The sequence below is a fragment of the Diabrotica virgifera genome, chromosome 1 (assembly GCF_917563875.1).
Source record: "Diabrotica virgifera virgifera chromosome 1, PGI_DIABVI_V3a".
Lineage (NCBI taxonomy): Eukaryota > Metazoa > Arthropoda > Insecta > Coleoptera > Chrysomelidae > Diabrotica > Diabrotica virgifera.
Window position 1 is genome coordinate 122,316,585 of NC_065443.1, and position 20,527 is coordinate 122,337,111.

The 20,527-nt window shown below is 32.6% G+C and overlaps 1 protein-coding gene across 1 annotated transcript in view; it reads right to left on the reverse strand.

Moving 5' to 3' along the window:
- Positions 1 to 4,622: 4,622 nt before the first annotated feature.
- Positions 4,623 to 20,527, reverse strand: part of LOC114324351 (uncharacterized) — a 94,681-nt gene continuing 78,776 nt past the window's right edge. The window contains exons 13-14 of the mRNA XM_028272154.2: positions 6,752 to 6,973; positions 4,623 to 4,825 (exon numbers count right to left, since the gene is read on the reverse strand). Coding sequence (XP_028127955.1) covers positions 4,664 to 4,825; positions 6,752 to 6,973 — 384 coding nt within the window. The 3' untranslated portion in view covers positions 4,623 to 4,663. The remainder of the gene's footprint in view (positions 4,826 to 6,751; positions 6,974 to 20,527) is intronic.

A 20,527-nucleotide genomic window follows, 5' to 3' on the forward strand; every position in this document is an offset into this window, starting at 1 on the left:
TTATTTTCCTTTCCTTTGAACAGTTCCGTCAAGTATCTTTCCCATTCTTTTGCTAATTGCTAATGTTAATTGTTGCTAATGTTAATTGTTGCTAATGTTATTGTATTCTTTCAATTCTGCCATTTCTTTCCGTTGGTTTCTTATGAATCTCTATATTTGTTTTTGTGTTCCGTAGAAGTCGCTTTCCATCCTTTTTGTATACTGTTCCCAGTGTTCATTTTTTGTTCTTCTTACTAATTGCTTTGTTTCATTTCGTATTCTTCTATAGGTGTCTCTGGATTCTGGAGTGTTTGATGTTTTATATTTCATGTAGGCTTCTCGCTTCTCTTTACATTTCTTTTTTATTTCTTTTCTGAACCATGGTGTATTGTTGTTGTTTCTTTTGTTCAGTATGACTTTGCGATTTCCTAGAGCTTCTTTTGCTGCCTCTTCAATGTTGTTTTTAATTTTCTCCCAGCTCGCGTTTATATCTTCGATGTCGTCTATTTGTTTCAGCTGTATCTTCTGTGCTAGCCTCCTTTGGTACATTTCTCTTGTAGAATCGTTCCACAGTTATTCTATGTTGAATTTTTCCTCGTTGATTTCCCGTATAAAATGTTTTGGTGTTATTTTCATTCTTATTTTTGCTATCGTATTAGAGATCTTCCTCTTGGTCTTCAGCCTTCTACCTTTCCTTCTACTGCCAGTACTTCCATGGCCCCGTTCTTCTAGCTATGTGGCCGAAGTAATTCAGGTATACTTTCCACAGTTTTCACTGTATTACTTCACTCAACCGTTCTCTCCAGTTCTTTCTGTCTTGCCAGTCTCCTTCCTGTAGATCACTTCTCTCCATTGCTTCGTCCACTTTTTCTCTGAAGGATACTCTTGGTCTGCCTCTCATCCTTCTTCATCTCGGTCTCCGCTCTGTTATGAACCTGATCTTCTGGAAGCAATTTTATTCTTTAACACTTCAATGCTGTATATGACTAATTTCAAAAATGTTTTGTCGTCTTCCAAATGATAACAAAGTTTGATTCTTTGTTGATCAAAATAATTCACCTTCTTTAGAATCTTTTCGATTATTGACTATGTTCCATAACTGCCTGTTATGTCTCTATTTCTTCTTTAGGTGCCGGGTTCGTATTCACACGTTGGCAGTCATCATAACGAGCGATCCACAATTATTGGGATCAAAACTAGCCGTGCAAAAAATTACGTATGTCGTGTTTTAATCTGAATTTATATCATTGGTTTATCAATTAATTTTGATTAACATTATAAAATATAAAAAATCAGTCAAAACCAGAACTTTAATCAAATCTAAAAAGAATTAACAGAATTATAAGTAACAATAATAAATAAAATCAAAAAAGATCTCTACATAACCTAACTTTTCTGGTTAAGTTGACGTACACCGCAAAGTTGACGTAAACTGGAAAGTATATCTGAATTAAGAATAGACATGCACTGTATAGCTATCTCTGTCGTTCAGAGCCACCTATGGTAACAATAATTTTGGATCACACGTTATTAACAAGTTCCTGAAACCTTTCTCGGCTGCTGCGCGAGATAATTCTTCTACTGTGGAACCACACCATTGTTTCATATTACGCAAGCTTGAAAGTTTCTTTTGACCAATCTATCTCTTTCCCTCCATTTTTCCTTCTATTATAAGGCAAAGTAGATTGTATTTAGGTCCTCTAATTCTATGGCCGAAGTATTCTGTTTTTCTCCTCTTATGCTGTTATGAGCAGACGTTCTGAATTCATTTGAAGCACATTTTCATTGGAAGTGTGCGAAACCCACGATATCTTTAGGATTCGTCGATAGCACCACAATTCGAATGCTTCTAATTTGTTTAGTATTGTGGTTGTGGATTTTAACGTCCATATGTTTCTACTGCCCCTGCTGAAGCCAGTTGTGTGTTTTATTATTTTGTGTACCTATATTGAATGTATCCAATGTTTCCGTTTCGGTACATTCTGCCAATAACAGCCATTTAGCTTGCCTTCTTTTATTCCTGATATAAATATTTAGGGCAGTATTTTTATAGGTTCTTCCCTGATCCATTAAGTTAAGAATCTCCTATGTCATGTTCGCTCCATTATCAGATGTTAATTATTTATACAGTGAGCACGTAAAGGTTGGAATAAATTCATTTTCTCGAGAATGGACGATTTTAGAAAAAAATCCCAAAACAGGTCAATTTTTATTTTAAAATTACTACTTACTGGCATATACTTCATACTAGTGACGTCACCCATCTGGGATTGATGGCGTCATCGATGATTTTTTTAAATAAGAATAGGGGTCGTGTGACAGCTCATTTGAAAGGTAATTCAATTCTCTGTTCAATAGTGTAAACATTAACATAAATATTTATACAGGGTGTCCAAAAAAATGTTTTTTAAATTAAATTTATTTACATAAAAAGAAGAATGTGCGTAATTTATTTAATTCAAAATACATTTTACTGCTATCAGAAAACAGGAAAAAATGTTTATTTGGCAAATAAATATAGTTTTTTGCTTAAATTCAATATTAAAGCCGCCACCCACCAGCCTTGTGACAGTTTGACCATTTAATTTAAGCGAAAAGCAATGATTATTTTTCAAATAAACATTTTTTTTAGTTTTCTGAGAGCAGTAAAATGTATTTTAAACTAATTAAATTACATACATTCTTCTTTTTATGTCAATAAATTTAATCCAAAAAAATTTTTTTGGGCACCCTGTATAAATAATTATGCTAATGTTAATATTACTGAATAGAGAATTGAATTACCTTTCAAATGAGCTATTACACGACCCCTATTCTCATTTAAAAAAATCATCGATGACGTCATCACGCCCAGATGGGTGACGTCACTAGTATGATATATACGCCAAAAAGTCGTAATTTAAAAATAAAAATTGATCCGTTTCGGGATTTTTTTCCAAAATCATCCATTCTCGAGAAAATGAATTTATTCCAACCTTTACGTGCTCACTGTATAAGGATAATTTGTGACTATTTGTTTTCATGATTTCCACTTGTGATCTTCATTTGAAGTATGCCCAGCAAAGGGACAATTGTTTACATTAATATCAATAGATTATATTATTCAGGAGTTTATTACCATGTCCATTAAACGGTACATTATGTCATAATAATAATAAGTAAATGTAATTTTCCTCTACGATTGTAAGTATGTATTTACTTATTTATAAATAAATCATTTTCATTAATCATATTTGTTTTATTATTAGTTACAAAAATAATGCAGTGTTTACTGAATGTTATCATCCAAATTAGGGACTCAAAGGGCACAAATAAGTCAAAGTCAGTTTGCTTATAGTAATCGTATAAAGGTGCGTAGAGCAGTGCCGACGCGTGACTTTTTCTAAAGTGTTACCAAAACAAGATGTAAAAAAATCTTATTAAAAAAAATTATTTTCAACCTCCTAAATATAAGTTTTTGTTTTCAATCCTGTGGGATAAAATTAAACAAATCACTATTCCCAAATTATATGTATAGTCCGTCCGCTATAACTTTTCCCATGCGGTACGATTCATTTTCAATCAAATTAAGTCAAAACAGAAAGTGAAAATTACGCCGATGTGTGTAGTATATAGTATACAGTATATACACAACGACGTTCGTTTCAATTTATATTTTGATTAATTTGATTGAAAATAAATCGTACCGCATGGGAAAAGTTATAGCGGACGGACTATATGTAATTATGTATATATGTAATAGGTATAATAAACAAACTAAACGTATTATTCTACCATAAAATTAACATAAAAAAATGAGAAAGTAGGAAAAAGAACAGTTTTTGAAAACTATTGTTTATATTTTAATTCTTCCATTTTCAATAATCTTATTTTTTTCTTCAAAATTATATATGAAAAAATATACAAGGAGAATGATTTTTTAAGGAGTTGATCAATTACGCAATACACAGCAATACTCTACTATGTTTAAATGCACGCACACTGTAATTCTGTAATCTGTAATAGATACTAAACTAAACCAACGTTACCAAACCAAAAAATGGTTACAATACTGATATACACAGCGTGCCCACGCGCCGTCTCTAGAGCCGTCGTCGTCGCTCCTTCAAAATTTTCAGAAACGAGCTAGTCCCGAGCGATAACGAGGTTCCTCCTGCGTGCAACGGATTCACATAATCTCGCCAATATTTTCGTGCGTCTAGTTGGCTATTTACTGAATTACTATTAACAAAAATATTTCTGTTGGTAAAAAATATACATAAATGTAATTATTTCATAGTAGTCATAAAATATTTATTAGCAAGATTTTTAACTGTTACCAATGGTAACAGTGGTTACATGGACGCTTCGCCAGTGGCGTAGAGACATGCAACAAAACTTCGTTTCGTAACACCGTCGCATTTTAAGTCTGGACCTGATTGGACCGCATTGCGTATCATCGTAACATAGTAACATCGTGGCGTCCCATCTGTTGTCGGTATTTTACGATCGCATCAAAGAAATGTTACGGCGCTCCCTGTTCTAAGTGAAAAATAATACGGTTTTGCCTTCGCATTGCAACTGAATAAAAATTGAATTTTTATTTTATCTTTCTTCTCTATTTCTTTTCCTACAGACAAATTGATGAATGAATTAAAACAACATTGTAAAAAATACAAGTATAATTATATATTTGTTAAGATATTTAGTAAGGGCTAAAATATTTTTGAGGTAGAGCCATGACAGAAGAAGATGTTACGTCATAATAATTCATCAAATGCGCAGACTCCCTCGGAGATACAAGTTGGGTGGAATCTTCTCTGACAATTTTTTCGTCATTTATTGTCACCGATTGCTTAAACAGAGGCTAAAACATATTTTGTAATTATAGCGATATTCTTTACTACGATAGCGATCTACTAGACCATGGCCAGGGCATTTAGCACTAAAAACCTAGAGACTTACAACTTTTTGCATTGTGTTCAGCATGATATCAGTAAAGAAGTATAATATTGAAAAAGGGTGCAAATGCATAATTGCATTTTAAAGTGCATAAAATGCATCCAAAAGTGCATAAACATGTCAAAATAAGCTTATTACCCAGGAAACCAAATAACGTTTATAAAACGTTGAAAAGCCGTCATAATTATCACCAAACCACGTCAGTTTGTCACGTTTTTTCGACGTCGAAAGTCACGTGAATATGTCCCACCACAACTGACGTCATTTTTATCACGTTTTAAACACGTGATATAAAAAACGTAGTTTTTTTTAGATTATTTTTCATTTTATGGTTTTAAAAATACACAATAATAATTAATCGTATGGGCATTGTTGGTATTGCAATTTTTCATTTAACTGTTTTAAATTTAGCTTTTAGGCTAAAAGTAAAATCAAATGGCAGACTATAAAATGCATAGAATTACAATAGGTACCCTCAATGCAACATTATAGAATTTTAACATTTTATATACCTAGGTATACTTAGTGTGTCAAAACTGAAACAACATATAAACTAATAAATAATTTATTAACAAATTAATTTAATTAAACTCGATAACACATAATTAGTTCATTAACAGAAAATAATCACCAAAACAAAACAAAACACATAACCTCAAACCGTTTTCGAGAAGAACTATTGCAAAAGTCTTATTTTATCACACAAAGCACGTAAACAATAAATGAAAAATTTCTTATGACAATTTAAGCTTACAAACGTCAATATACAACATTATTACATTATAAGCATTAACTCGTTAAGCTCCTCCCATTTTTGTGACGTCAGATTTGAGCTGCCTGAAATAAAAACTCGTTTTTAAACGTATTTTAACGTCATTAATCTTATGTATTTAAAATCACCTACAAAAGACGTTCAGACGTTCAAACACGTGTATATATTCAACCAAAAGCTGACGTTTCCTCGACGTTATTGACGTCATTTGGTTGCCTGGGTATAAGGGCCAGATTTTGTTACTCGGGGGGTATTTGGGGTCCCTGAACACAACTACGCCATCAGAACCGAACTTCGGAGCACCTGGTGTCTAAGGCACGTCATCAGAAGGTCCGAGGATTATCGGCACTAAATTGATGCAAACAGATTACATGGAGGTTTTGGAGTCTCTGAACATGGATACGCCATCAGAACCGATTCCTGGTGCCCAGTGTCACTGCTAAGTCACGTCATCTTCTGGATTTCGAGGGTATTCGGCATTAAATTGATGCAAATAGATTACTTGGGCGGTTTGTCTGGTTACTGAAAACGAATTCGCCATCAGAACCGACAGCCGGAGCTCCTGGTGTCTAGGGTCACGTCACCTTCTGGAGGTTCGGGAGATTTTGGCACTAAATTGATACAAACAGGTTACACGAGGGACTTTTGGGGTTAATGAACACGAATACACCATAAGAACTGATCCCCGGAGAACCTGGTGCCCATGGTCACTGGTAAGTCACGTTATCTTCTGAAGTTTCGAAGGTTTTCGGTTTTAAATGCATGGAAATATATTACTAGGCGGTTTTTGGGGTCCTAAATACGAGTAGGTACGCCAACAGAGCCAACCCCCGCACCACCTGGTACCCAAGGTCACTCCTAAGACATGTTATCATCTGGAGTCTGGAGGGTTTTTCAGCACCAGGTTCACCGGGGGTCGGTTCTGATGGCGAATTCTTGTTCAGCGACCCCAAAAACCCTCGACCTCGCAACCTGGAATCCTACAGCAGAGGATTACCGAAAACTATAGGAAGAATAAAATATTTAATACAGTGTGTAAACTCTAAATGGGATACTCACAGTAACACAAGAATTAGTCATAAATGTTTTATGAAGTAGTGGTCCGTGTGGTATTTCTTCGACGGAATAATCAACTTGTGCTGCTTGCTTATATGTCTGAGCAATTCGGAATATACGTTCGGTACATCTGGCTAAGTATTTTGCTTCTTTCATGCTTTCTAGAGCTTGGGATATGCGGGCATCTTTTAGTTGTTGATATGTGTTTAATTCATCCAAAAGATTCTAAAAAAGAATATTACGTATGTATTTTGATAAAATACTTACATGAGAAAGGTCTCGAGGAAAATGCTTTTTGACGAAAAAAATCATTTTCCGGACAAAATTAATTTCTGCCTGGAATGCGACATGCTTGTAACTAAAATATGGTTTAATTTGCCAAAGAAACGGAGACCTGGAGCTACCGTTTGTTTACTTTTAAGTTAGATATAGGAATACACCAAATAAATGGCAGCACTGCTTCCCCGCTTTTCACACCCGAGTCACGCGGATTTATTCGATCATTTGTCGATTCTACAGTGGCAATGCAACTCATTGTCATAAGCAATGTTGCCGATTTTATAATTTTCTTCAGTCTCGTATCTCTCATCGAAATATAAACGTATTGCGACATAATTATGTCACCCGACTATTTTCAGCTCCCGGCCTAACAGACGTCGAAGATGTTTACCAAGTAACCTTTTTTATACAGGGTGTCCCAAAAGTAGTGGAACGGTCGAATATTTCGCGAACTAAACATCGGATCGAAAAATTGAAAAATACGTGTTCAATCATTTTCAAAAATCTATCCAATGACACCAAACACCAACCCCCACTACACCCCTGGAGGTGTGGTGGAGGGTAACTTTAAAATCTCAAATGAAAACCCCTAGTTTTTCTTGCAGATGTGGATTCGTTACGTAAAAGTAAGCAACTTTTATTCAAGACATTTTTTCGAACTGTGGATAGATGGCGCTATAATTGAGAAAAACGATTTATCCTGATACCATAGGTAAATTATAGAAACGGTCTAATATCTCGAGAAATACACTTCCAAATGAGAAACCAAAAAAAAAGTTTTTAATACTTTTTGAAAACCTATCGAATAACACTAAACATGACCCTCTAACCCACCCCCTGGAGGTGGGGTGAGGGGTAACTTTAAAATCTTAAACAGAATCCCCAACTTTTTATTACAGATTCGGATTTGTCATGAAAAATTAAGCAACATTTATTCGAAACATTTTTTAGAATTGTTGATAGATGGCGCTTTAATTGGAAAAATACGATTTATTAGCGCCATCTATTGGCAATTTTAAAAAATGTTTTGAATAAATGTTGCTTAATTTTTCATGACGAATTCGAATCTGCAATAAAAAGTGGGGGTTGCTATTTAAGATTTTAAATTTACCCCCCACCCCGTCTCCAGGGGGTGGGTTGAAGGGTCATTTTTGGTGTTTGTCGATAGGTTTTCGAAAAATATTAAAAACCGGTTTTTTGGTTTCTCATTTGGAAGTGTATTTCTCGAGATATTAGACCGTTTCTATAATTTACCTATGGTATCAGGATAAATCGTTTTTCCCAATTATAGCGCCATCTATCCACAGTTAGAAAAAATGTCTTGAATAAAAGTTGCTTACTTTTACGTAACGAATCCAAATCTGCAAGAAAAACTAGGGGTTTCCATTTAAGATTTTAAAGTTACCCCCCACCCCACCTCTAGGGGTGTAGTGGGGGTTGGTGTTTGGTGTCATTGGATAGATTTTTGAAAATGATTGAATACATATTTTTCAGTTTTTCGATCCGATGTTTAGTTCGCGAAATATTCGACCGTTCCACTACTTTTGGGACACCCTATATAATGATTTATGAGTAGTGTGACCAACTCTAATTCAGTCGAATTCGGGACACGGCTGAAAAAAATACCTGAAATCCGGGACATTTCAAAGAAATTCGGGCCATTTTTTTTAATTTTATAGAACTTTAATATCATCATTATGTTGATGTATACAGTATACATGAATTATTATTGTTTCTGAATATTGCTCGTCTTTTCAGAAGACGATAATTAAAATACAGAGACGAAAAATGTTCACAGTTTGAGTTTTCGTAGAACTATACTACCACGATATAAAATGTGGACGTTTTGAATGTGGTATTAGTATTACACTCTAGAAATTGTCGACTTTTTTCGTCCTACCAATTCAATTGGATATAAATTCATAGAAAAATAACCTATTCAAAATTTCAAAGTAGCATTTTACCAAAACGTTGAAAATTCGGATGGCCCGGAAGCCTTATCCGGGACGCCGGGCCACGACCTCTTAATTCGGGCCATGTCCCGGATTTTTCGGACTAGTTGGTCACACTATTTATGAGGGACCCTAATTTAAAGAAAGATTTCTGTCGAGTTGTTTACATACATTTTTCTAATAATTGTTCTTTTGTTATTGTACTAGTAAATTCGATTTTACGTGCTTTCAGTTATTATGTAAATACAGTACAACCTGCCATATCCGGACCTGTCATATCCGGACCTCCCCATATCCGGACGGTTCTGCGCCGTCCGGATCTACCGAAATCTACCGAGAAAGGCAGTCCTGCTGTTGGACAACGCACTAAAAGAAGAACTAAAAGATGGTGAAATAATGTATTTTACAATCTATAAAACGTGTCTATCGACGAAAGTTATTGACGGCGTTGATTACTGGAATGTATGAAGGAGAAAACGTTTCAGAGACTATAAAAGAAGTAGTGGTCTTGATATCCGGATTTTTTCATATCCGGATCGGTCTGTCGCCACATTGATCCGGATATGGCAGGTTTCACTGTACTGGTTTATTCTGGATAATTCTTTTGTATTCGAGCTGATTAAGCATTGTATAAATGAGAGGTATTTTGAAATTAGCAGTTAATTGTGAATTTGAATACGTCGGTGTACTTTGATATGTATCGGGCGCGGTATATTTTTGAATTTGTAATTATGTAGATAAATTATTATATTTAGTGTAATAAATAAATTAGATATCGTAGTTTGTCAAATAAAGGATATACATTCAGTGTCTTTCATTTGTTTAGAAGTACCTAAGTTATTAAAAATAAATAAAGTCAACTAAAACTAAACATTAGTGCCTAAAAGATCATAGAAAAAATCAGTTTTGTAACAGTATGCTATATCTGGAGAGCACCGTGCGATGAAAGTACATATTAACCAAAAAACTATTAAGAAAAAAGAGTCACTACTACTCTGAAGCAGACATTTAATTCCATCGAGATAATAGAAAGGCTTTGTTTTCAGTATGAATATTATTTCAGAGATACAGAGACGTGTCAATTGCAACGTATACGCATGTCTGGTTGATTACGAGAAAGCGTATGATCGAGTACAATACCCCAAGATCATACAAATACTTAATGAAGCAGTAATTAACAACAAAAATCTGCAAATAATTAGAAACCTTTACTGGAATCAGACCCTAAATCCCAGAATTGAAAGTTAATACGCCGAATACATGAAAAGCATAGGTACGTGGAGTGAGGCAAGGCTGTATTTTGTCCCCTCTAATCTTCAATCTCTACCCTTAAAGAATATTTAGCGAAGCTTTGTATGAAATTAAAAAAGCATTCTACTAACCGGGTACCCGTTGAACAAAATCAGATATAGAGATGACATCATTGTATTTGCGGACAACTTAGAAGACCTATAAGTCCAACAAAATCCCGTACGCAGTCTTACACAATATAGACTCAGTATAAACATAAAGAAGACAAAGCTCATGATAATCATCGAAGAAAGATAACAGAAGGTGAACTCTACACAGTGGCGACTCGTGGCCTTGGAGACAGGGTCGGCAAGGTTTTTTTTGTCTCCTCATATAGGTATACCATCAAATTAAAAGGCTTAAATCATCATAGGAGATTTTGTTGTTTTTTGTTTTTTTTTTATTTGATGTACTTGACATTCTCTCTTGTTTCATGGTGTTTCGATAATACGTGTTGATTCTTTTGAGACAAGATAAATCCCGTTTATTTGAGGCAGAAATTGGTGGTAATAAGAAAATTGATGAACAGTTTGTTGTAATGAATTGCAGTACTTACTACATAGAATTATACATACATATTTTGTAACTTATCCCACTTTCTGAAAATACTTGGAGCGGCATAATTTTTAAGTACCTAACTTGTAATAATAAATATCTTGGACATTCTTTGGCAAAGGGAACTTTTAAATTTTGAATCGTAAAAGAGGTCAAAAATTTGCAAATCCTCAAAATTCGAAAAACGAGTATCTATTTGCATATAATAGTAGGTATCCAAAATTTCAAGATATACCTACTCGTTTTTCGAGATATGTATCATGTCGGTGTCTTTTTTGGGATGGTTCGGAAATATCAAGCGAATCCAAAACGTCACTGCGTATATATTGGAAACTACTATCATTACGGAAATCTCTGAGATTTTGCACCAGCTTTCGTATTCTATTTTTGGAATTAATAATGTCAGTTGACTGATTTTGAACAACAATAAATATCTTGGGCCAACTCTGTCTTAAAAATATTTAAAAGAATATTAAAAGAGTAATCATTTAATAAAGTTCTCAAACCGATTGCTTCACGGATCGAGGTATCGTCGCTTTCAAAATCGTCGCCTTCGATAATAAAATCAAAAACTTTCAAAAGCTGTTTACGAAAATTTGCTACAGATACTAAAACTACTAGAGATAATCTGCTTAGATAAAACTAACCGAGATTTAAAATTTCATCGCGTCTGACAAACTTTTCGCTGTTTTTTCGAAACAAATTTGTTCTAAAGCAGTAATCCGTGAGCTAAACTGGCAAGAAAAGACGATATTCTTTATTTTTTTACACTAACATGCAAAACTAAATTCATTATATGCGCATCATAGTATAGTGAATAAATAAAGCTTGTGATGCAATAGTTTTAACTTTTGCCTGGAGACCATTCAATTCACCACACATCACAGCAACGCCGTCATAAGAGTGCCCCAGTTTGCCCTACCAATTTATTTTTGATATCAAAAATTTTTTTCTACAACCGTGTTAAAAATGCAATTTTTAGCACTCCATACGAGCGTTAAAAATGCTACTTTAAGGCACTAGTGCTTTAAAATATTTTTAAGGCACTGCAGTTCGTATTGACCGTATAGACAATTTTGATGTAATGTCAAAAAAATATAAAAATGGAATGTCAGTCACGTTCAAGTAAAAGTTTTTGTAGATATTGTCCTGTAATTATGTTTGTAGAAAAAATATTATATGATATGCGTGTTAAAAAGTACATTTTTAAGGCACTCATGTGAATTGCAGAACTTGCTATCGCTCATTTTACAAACTTTCACATGCGTGCCTTAAATGTGTACTTTTAACACTTATATCATAAATAACTATTAATCTGTTCTTTAAAACACCAAAAATCTATATTCTGCCTTATTGCTTTTACTCACGTCTCTAAGACCTAAAAACCTCTCATAAATATTACCACGTAACGCGTATCGAACAAAAATAATTGATAATTGTGAATGACATGATAATCAGAAGTTTCATCTACTTCCAGCGAAAAGCAAATGGTTTTCTAAGGGCCGATTGTTCGAACGCTAATCAAAAATGATCATTATCAAATATTTAATTACTGTCACAACTGTCAATTCCAACTTTGATTGGGTTGCTGAAAACATAATTATTGATTACAGTTATAAAATTAGTTAATCAATTATGTTAATAATTGTTATGTTAATTGATTAACTAATCTCATAATTATAACCAATTATGTTTTCAGCAACCCAACCAAAGTTGATATTGACAGTTGTGACAGTAATTAAATATTTGATAGTGATCATTGTTGATTAGCGTTCGAACAACCGGCCCTAAATCTCAGATTCAATAACGTTATTCAAAATGTAACTATTTGATTACAGTGGAACTTGTATATTACGGCCTCGGTAGTTACGTCACCTCGGTTGTAACGTCAATTTTTAATAGGTCCGGCCAAAAAATATTCGATAACATTATTAAAAACCCGGTTTTAGCGGTAAAAATAAAGTAACCCTCGTCTATAGCGTCATAAAATTTTACAGTAGGTTGTTGTTTTTTCATTTTATGAAGAAGAAAGTGCAATGCGTTTTCAGCTTTGCTACATTGCTCCTTCCAAGAATGTGAAAAAGGCCCATTATCCCTTTGTGTACAGTTATGTGAGCTTGGCAGTTTATGATTTCTTATTTGTCAGTGCCATCATAAAGAGTCAAATTTTCTGCTGTAATAAAATAGTGCAAATAATGCTGTAATAAAATTTTGCCTGGTTAAAATTTCTTTTTTTTGAACCTCTTTTATAACGTCACTCTGATATAGTGTCATTTTTTTACTGGACCCTTCAATGACGCTATAACCAAGTTCCACTATAATATGTATTAGTTCATTCTGTATTACGAATACACTTCGAATCAGAAAGTAAATATTTCTAAAACAATTTTATTAATTCTCTATAATTACTTTGATTTTTAACAAATGTTTCGATCCATCATGTCCACTAAATGATAATTCCTGACAACTTAAAAAAATTACAATATCAAATGACGTAAAACGGCGTGATTATTTTTGACAATTTCTGCCGATGCGATGCTCCAAATGAAACACCGACCGGCAGATTTAAAAGTGCCGTACCTGACCGCTTATAATGCCCACGGAGAGAATGTACGTATGTTCGCTTTCGCTTGCTCATCGACTTGTTATTTCGTTGAGTTTTACATGTAAATCGTCAAGCTACGGAGAGTTGGGTACGGCTAGCCGAAAAGTCAGATGAATGGTTCGGATCATTCATTTTTTGAGAAGTCTTTTATGCGCAGGGATCACTTAACGCTCGGATTGATCAAATTATTTTAAAAACCATGAATAAAATTTAGTCTGTATTATCTGACAGATTTTTTTTACTTCACAGATACAAATATTAAAAACATTTATATCTATAAATGTGTGGGTCGGCACTGCCGACCCTGCCGACCCTGCCCGGCCGCCACTGATCTACATCAACCAAAGCCCAGCAGAAAGAGTGAAGTACTACAATTACCTGGGTACCAAGAATGGACCAACAACCAGGAGATCAGTTAAGATATGAGCGCTAATTGGAAAAGCTGGATCCACCTTCAGCCGGATGAGGGCTTTCTTCAAGAGCCACAACTTCTTTCTTAGTATAAAAGTAAAAGTGCTCTTTGTCATTTTTTATGGCGTTGAAATCATAATATGAAGGTATGTGCAGAATATTGGAAGCATTTGAGATACGGCTATATGGGAGAATACTTAAGATACCGTGGACTGACCGAGTCACAAATGAGTAGGTCCTCAGAAAAATGAATAGAAACCGAGAGGTGCTGAGTGCTGACCACCATCAAATCTTGTAAGCTACAGTACTTCTGACCCTTTATGCGAAATGAATCCAGATATGATCTTTTTCAAGATATCCTGCAAGGAAAAATATTTGGAAAATAAGATCCAGGAAGAAGAATATCCTGTAAAGAACTTTAGAACCTGGTTCAACACAACGTTTTGTAGCTTTTCCGTGTTGCTACAGACACGATAAAGATTGCCATGATTATCGTCAACTGTCGCCACGGATAGGCATACCCAAACTGTGGAAATAACTTTTTGTTTAAAAAAAAAGTTTAATCAAATCAATCAGAAGCATCAATTAATCTAGTAGGTACATATACACCAATATACTGCTATGATCTGCTTTCTATTACTTTGATATTAATTATTATTTATTTGATCAATTATTTAATTAACGCAAATCATACATAAAAATTATTAAGAAAAAATCTCAGGGTGCCTTTTGTCAAAAAAAAAAAATTAATTAAATTCTCTTAGGTTATACTTATCCTTTCTCGTGGTTTCAGTATCTCTTAGTTGATCCTTATCGGGATAAAATAGGAAAAGGAAATAAACAGAAAAATCATAAATAAACACATACAAATAACTTTATTATCAAAAGCAATGCTCTGTAAATTTAAAAATTAAATCCTGTGGGCATAACTGTCCAAAAGAAACTTTTACCATATAAATTAATCTAATTCAAACAAATATTTATCGCTTTGTTCTTGATACTATTAATAAAACAAGCTAAACAAACAAATTTGGTATTCGCAAATTACTTATACTTCCTATTAAATTTTTGAAATGTTGGAATCTTAAATGCATATGCTTTTACGTAAAAAAATTTAACTTCTGATTATAAAACAAAGTCTATCACATAGGTTATTGACTGACCTTTTTGATTCACACACAATGATGTCTCCTCTTGACCCAAACAGCTCTTCCTTGTTGATTATGTTAGGCTACCAATCAAAGCCCTCTCCGTTCTCAGCAAACAATCCAGCAGGATACCAGCAACTATTTCTCCAAAACACAAGCCAGGCCTCTTTTTTGCCAGTACTCGTTCAATAAACTCCAAAACTCTTTCCTCTCTTTCTCTCAACAATAATCTCCTGAGACCCTAGTATCTTTTTTACTTGGTGTCACAAATAATTTTTTTATGATAATTCTTGTAACTTACTCTCTTGGACTGTACATAATCAAAGAGATATTTCTTCTCGATTTGATTTGTCTCTCGTACCACTTTTCGGCTACTCCCACTATCAAAACAAAACACTAGTACTTGCTGCTGAACTACTCACGAAAACTTTTGACTGCCCCTTTTGGATGCCGGTAACACAATGAATTCCTCTTTCCAAAACTATCTCAACATTCAAACAAAACTTTCCCCATTCCAAATTGCCAAGCCAATCAGAAACATTTCTCTCTCCACCTCCCTCTGTTTCAATCGAAAAACCCAGTCATTCCTTCAAACAATACTTCTACTCAAAACTAATGACTTTTCGGAAATTATCTAAATATTCCTGTCATTAAACAAACATATTTAAAATCCCAATTCTCTTTACCTCTATTTTTCTAAAAACTAATAATTACATCTACCTGTGGATTTCCCTTTTCCGTAATAAACAATCGGTTTAAAATTATAATCCTAAATAACTTTCACTCCACTTTTATTTACAAAAATGTTTTTAATTCTTTATGGAAAATTTCATTAAGGAGAAACCACCTTGCGTGACAGCTAACTTCTAATAAATATTTACAAATCAATATACAGGGTGTATCAAATTTATGTGCCCGCGTTATATTAAAAAATAAAATTTTTATTCTATCTTTGATAAATTGATACACAATAATACATATAACATATTAGTTCAGAGAAATAAGGAAAAAAAATAGCCTGTTGGTGACACAACCCCCTCCAGGCCGAAACCAAATTTTTTGAGTAGTGTGGACATCTATAATAATCACCTATATGTTTCCTGCAGCCGATTTTGATGATATACATAGTTATAAACAATTGAAGATCAAAAAACGCTAAATTTTGGCTTTTTTCGTTTATTGCCAAATGGCTAAGCATTTTAAACAAATTTGGAAGTAAGAAACTCATAAACCATATAAAAACTTCAATATGGCTCCCGCTGAATATGTCTATCCTTATTGGTTGCTTAGAAAATTGTAAAATAATTCATAAATTTTGAGTTTTTATAAATATTCATAACTTATGTAAAAATGAACTTAGAATCTTCTTATTACACGGAATGCTGGAACTTCTGGTGCTTAAATTATACACTAAATTTCATAATAATTGGTCAAATAGTTTAAAAGTTATTGAATTTGTTTATCCCAAATTAATTTTTTTTGTAACACTATAAGTCAGAAAATGATGAAGTTACAGTAATACTTTGGATAGTTTATGAAAGAAGAAGACTTATACTAATAACATAATTAAAAAATAATGACAAAAAATAATTCTAAGTATCGCAAAATTATTTTGCAAGAATATGTCGTTTTTTTGCTTACAAACAATTAGAATAACTTTTTAACCATTACCCGTAGAAAAATTATTTTTTCACATTTAGAAAGACTGAATTTTTATACAAATTTAAAAAAGAAAAAATTGTCCTAAGACAATTAGGGACGAAGTTGCCGCCCCCCCATTTTTTAATTCACAGCAGCTTTCTTTATAACAATTACGAAATCAAATCAATCACACTGGAAAGAACATACTTCAGAGTTTTAATGTACCAAATATAAAAAATATATACTTTCAAACAAATCGTCCACAAATCTTCAAAATGTGACCCTTAAAATCGGCCGGCCTCGAAACTTGGGAGATCGATGAGAAGGGGGAAGGAAATGTTAGCTGTATCTCTTGTTCTCGCCTATGAATTTCGACGTTTCTTTTTTTAATTTGTATGTACTCTTTGCGTACAGTACGAGTATGCTTTATTTAAATAAATTAATTGTTATATACACCATCAAATTTGTTTAAACAATTTTTTTTTCAATTTTTTTTAATAAAATTTGAAGTAATTTTAATCACAAAACATACATATTTATGAATAATATAATAATACATAGTTTTTTATTAAACTTAGTAATAGTTTAAAGTATGAAAAAACAAATTATCCCATTCGATGGTTTCTAAAAATAGTATTGGTCTATGGAAATCAGAAAATCTCAAATAAACTAGGTTTTATTTTTTTAGTAAACATGCTATTAGATGAATGAAAAACTGAAGTTACAGAACCACTAAAAAAGAGATAAACGTTGATTGGGGTTGGAAATTAAGCTAAGAACCGTTAGTGCCGATCCGATCAACAGATCTTTATATCAGATATTTTATTACAATAAACTATCTGCTCTTGCAAAACTGGTTGCACCGAGTAGGTACTTGTTAGTACAGAGATATAAATAGTTTATGGACTTCGATTATCAAAACCTCAATCTTTCTCTGTTATCTATTTTGGAGTTTCTTTTTTTAATCTGTATGTACTCTTTGCGTACGTTACGGATATGTTTTTTGTTAATAAAGTGGTTATTTAATTAACTATGTAAATTGTGTAAACAATTTTTGGAAATTCTTTTACGATATTTTTAGGAATGACTTTGTTGCCAATTATAGGAGTGGATCATATGCACTTGACTTTACAAAAACTTATAATAAATGGGTAACTGATAATTGTTACGTTTTCCATAAAAATACAAGTATTCCTAGATAAACCTCCTTTAATTTTATTTTAATAGTCTTGCTATCATACCAAAATGTATGAAATATCTTAATTTTTGTTTTTTTTTGCAATCTTAAAATTATAACTTTCAATGTTGTAAGATACAATTATTACAATATTGTAGAAAATTTCTGAAAATAATTTTGTTCTTTTTATCCTCTCTCTAATTTTGTTACATTTCATTTTTCGTTTATCTAGTAGCATGTTTATCAAGAAATAAATCCTAGTTTATTTGAGATTTTTTATTTTCAATTTAATATTATAAGCCAATTTTAGATTTAGGAATAATTGAATAGGATTAGTAATATAATAATTACAGGGTGTAACAAAAATACAGGTCATAAATTTAATCGCATATTCGGGGACCAAAAATAGTTCGATTGAACCTAACTTACCTTAGTATAAATATGCACATAAAAAAAGTTACAGCCCTTTGAATTTACAAAATGAAAATCGATTTTGTCCAATATATAGAAGAGATTTTTTATTGAAAATAGACATGTGGTATTTTTATGGCAGGAGCATCTTACAAAAAAATTATAGTAAAATTTTGACACCTCATAAAAATTTTATGGGGGTTTTGTTCCTTTAAACCCCCCCAAACTTTTGTGTTCGTTCCAATTAAATTATTAATGTGGTATTATTAGTTAAACACAATGTTTTTAAAATTTTTTTTGCCTCTTAGTACTTTTTCGAAGAGTCAGTTTTTATTGAGATATTTTAAATATTCGTCAAATCCACCACATATTTGTATAATATGGTTAAGTACGATTATGAAGACTTGTAATCGTATGAACATTTATTATTTATAATTTACATTTTTAGGCATATTTTGAACCATATTAAAAAAGAAGCCACATCTTGATAAAAGGTGCCTTATCGAAAAAATAGTAAGAGACAAAAAAGTTTTAGAAACATTGTGTTTAACTAATGGTACCGCAGTAATACTTCAATTGGAACGTACACAAACATTTGGGGGGTGTAAAGGAACAAACCCCCATAAAATTTTTGAAGTTATACTTCTTTAGGCGCGATTGAGAGTAAAATTTCATAATACTGCGCGCATGCGCACACAGACAGTATGGCGTTTAGTTGCTGAATCTTTCAAGTTATGTATAAATATATCAGTGCAAGAAAAGGTGTGAAAAGAATATATTAGTGTTTTTAGTAAATATATTTATTATAATTTTTGTCTCTTTGGATTTGTCTTCCTCAGGAGTAAGATGAGTATTATTAAAACATTTTATTGTACATTTTAATACTTCACCTTGTCTGTTTGTTACCGTGAATTTTCATTAGGTACGTCCGAACTGAAACAGACACAGTCCTCGTAGCGTATTTGGTATATCTAGCATTCGGTCAGAGATCGAGAGGTCTTGAGTTCGAATCCAGTGCAATCCTATACTTTTTTTTATTTTTTTGAAAGCGGTAAGCACAAAATTAGTTTGGTGTTTAAAAAAATTAAAACAAACTGTTTAAAGTATATTTATTTTTAAGAAATCATATAATATAGAAGTATAACTTCTTACGTGCGTACAAAGTACACACACATTCTTTTTTATGTAAACATATTAAAAATGAAGCCGCAACTCGATAAAAACTACCTTATCGAAAAAATACTAAGAGGCAAAAAAGTTTTAAAAACAGTGAGTTTAACTAATGGTACCACAATAATAATTTAATTCGGTTGTACACAAAAGTTTGGGGGGTTTAAGGGAACAAAACCCCCATAAAATTTTTATGGGATGCAAAAATTTCACTATAATTTTTCTTTAAGATGTTCCTGTTATAAGAATGATACATGTCCATTTTCAATAAAAAATCTCTAATAGTTTTCGATATATTGGAAAAATCGATTTTCATTTTGTAACTTCAAAGGGCTATAACTTTTTTATGTGCACATTTGTATTAAGGTAAGTTAGGACTAATCGATCTATTTTTGGTCCCAGAATATGTGATTTAATTTATGACCTGTATTTTTGTTACGCCCTGTATAACTAATATGTACGTTTTACAATAAAAGTTACATCAAAAAAATTGTTTAAACAAATTTGATGGTGTATATAACAATTAGTTTATTTAAATAACGCATATTCGTAATGTACGTAAAAAGTACATACAAATTAAAAAAAGAAACAACGAAATAAATAATCGAGAACCAGAGATACAGTTAACAGCTTCTTCCCCCCCTCATCGCTGTCCCAAGTTTCAACGCCGGCCGATTTTAAGGGCCACATTTTTAAGCTTTGTGGACGATTTCCTTGAAAGGAAATCTTTTGTATACTTGGTACGTTAAAACTTTGAAGTATGTTCTTTCAAATGCGGCTAATTTTATTTCTTAATTGCTATAAACAAAGCTGCCGTGAATTAAAAAAGAAGGGGGCTAACTTTGTCCCTAATTGTCGTAGGACAATTGTTTTTCTTTCTAAATGTATATAAAAATTTTGTCTTTCTAAATATGGAAAAATAATTTTTCTAAGCGTAACGGTTAAAAAGTTATTCTAATTGTTTATAAGCAAAAATTCGACATGTTTTTGCAAAATAATTTTACACTATTTATAATTATTTTTTGTCATTTTTTTTAAAATTAAGTTAATAGCATAAATCTTCTTCTTTCATAAACTGTCCGAAGTATTACTGTAACCTCATCGTTTTCTGACTTATAGTGTTGCAAAAAAAATTAATTT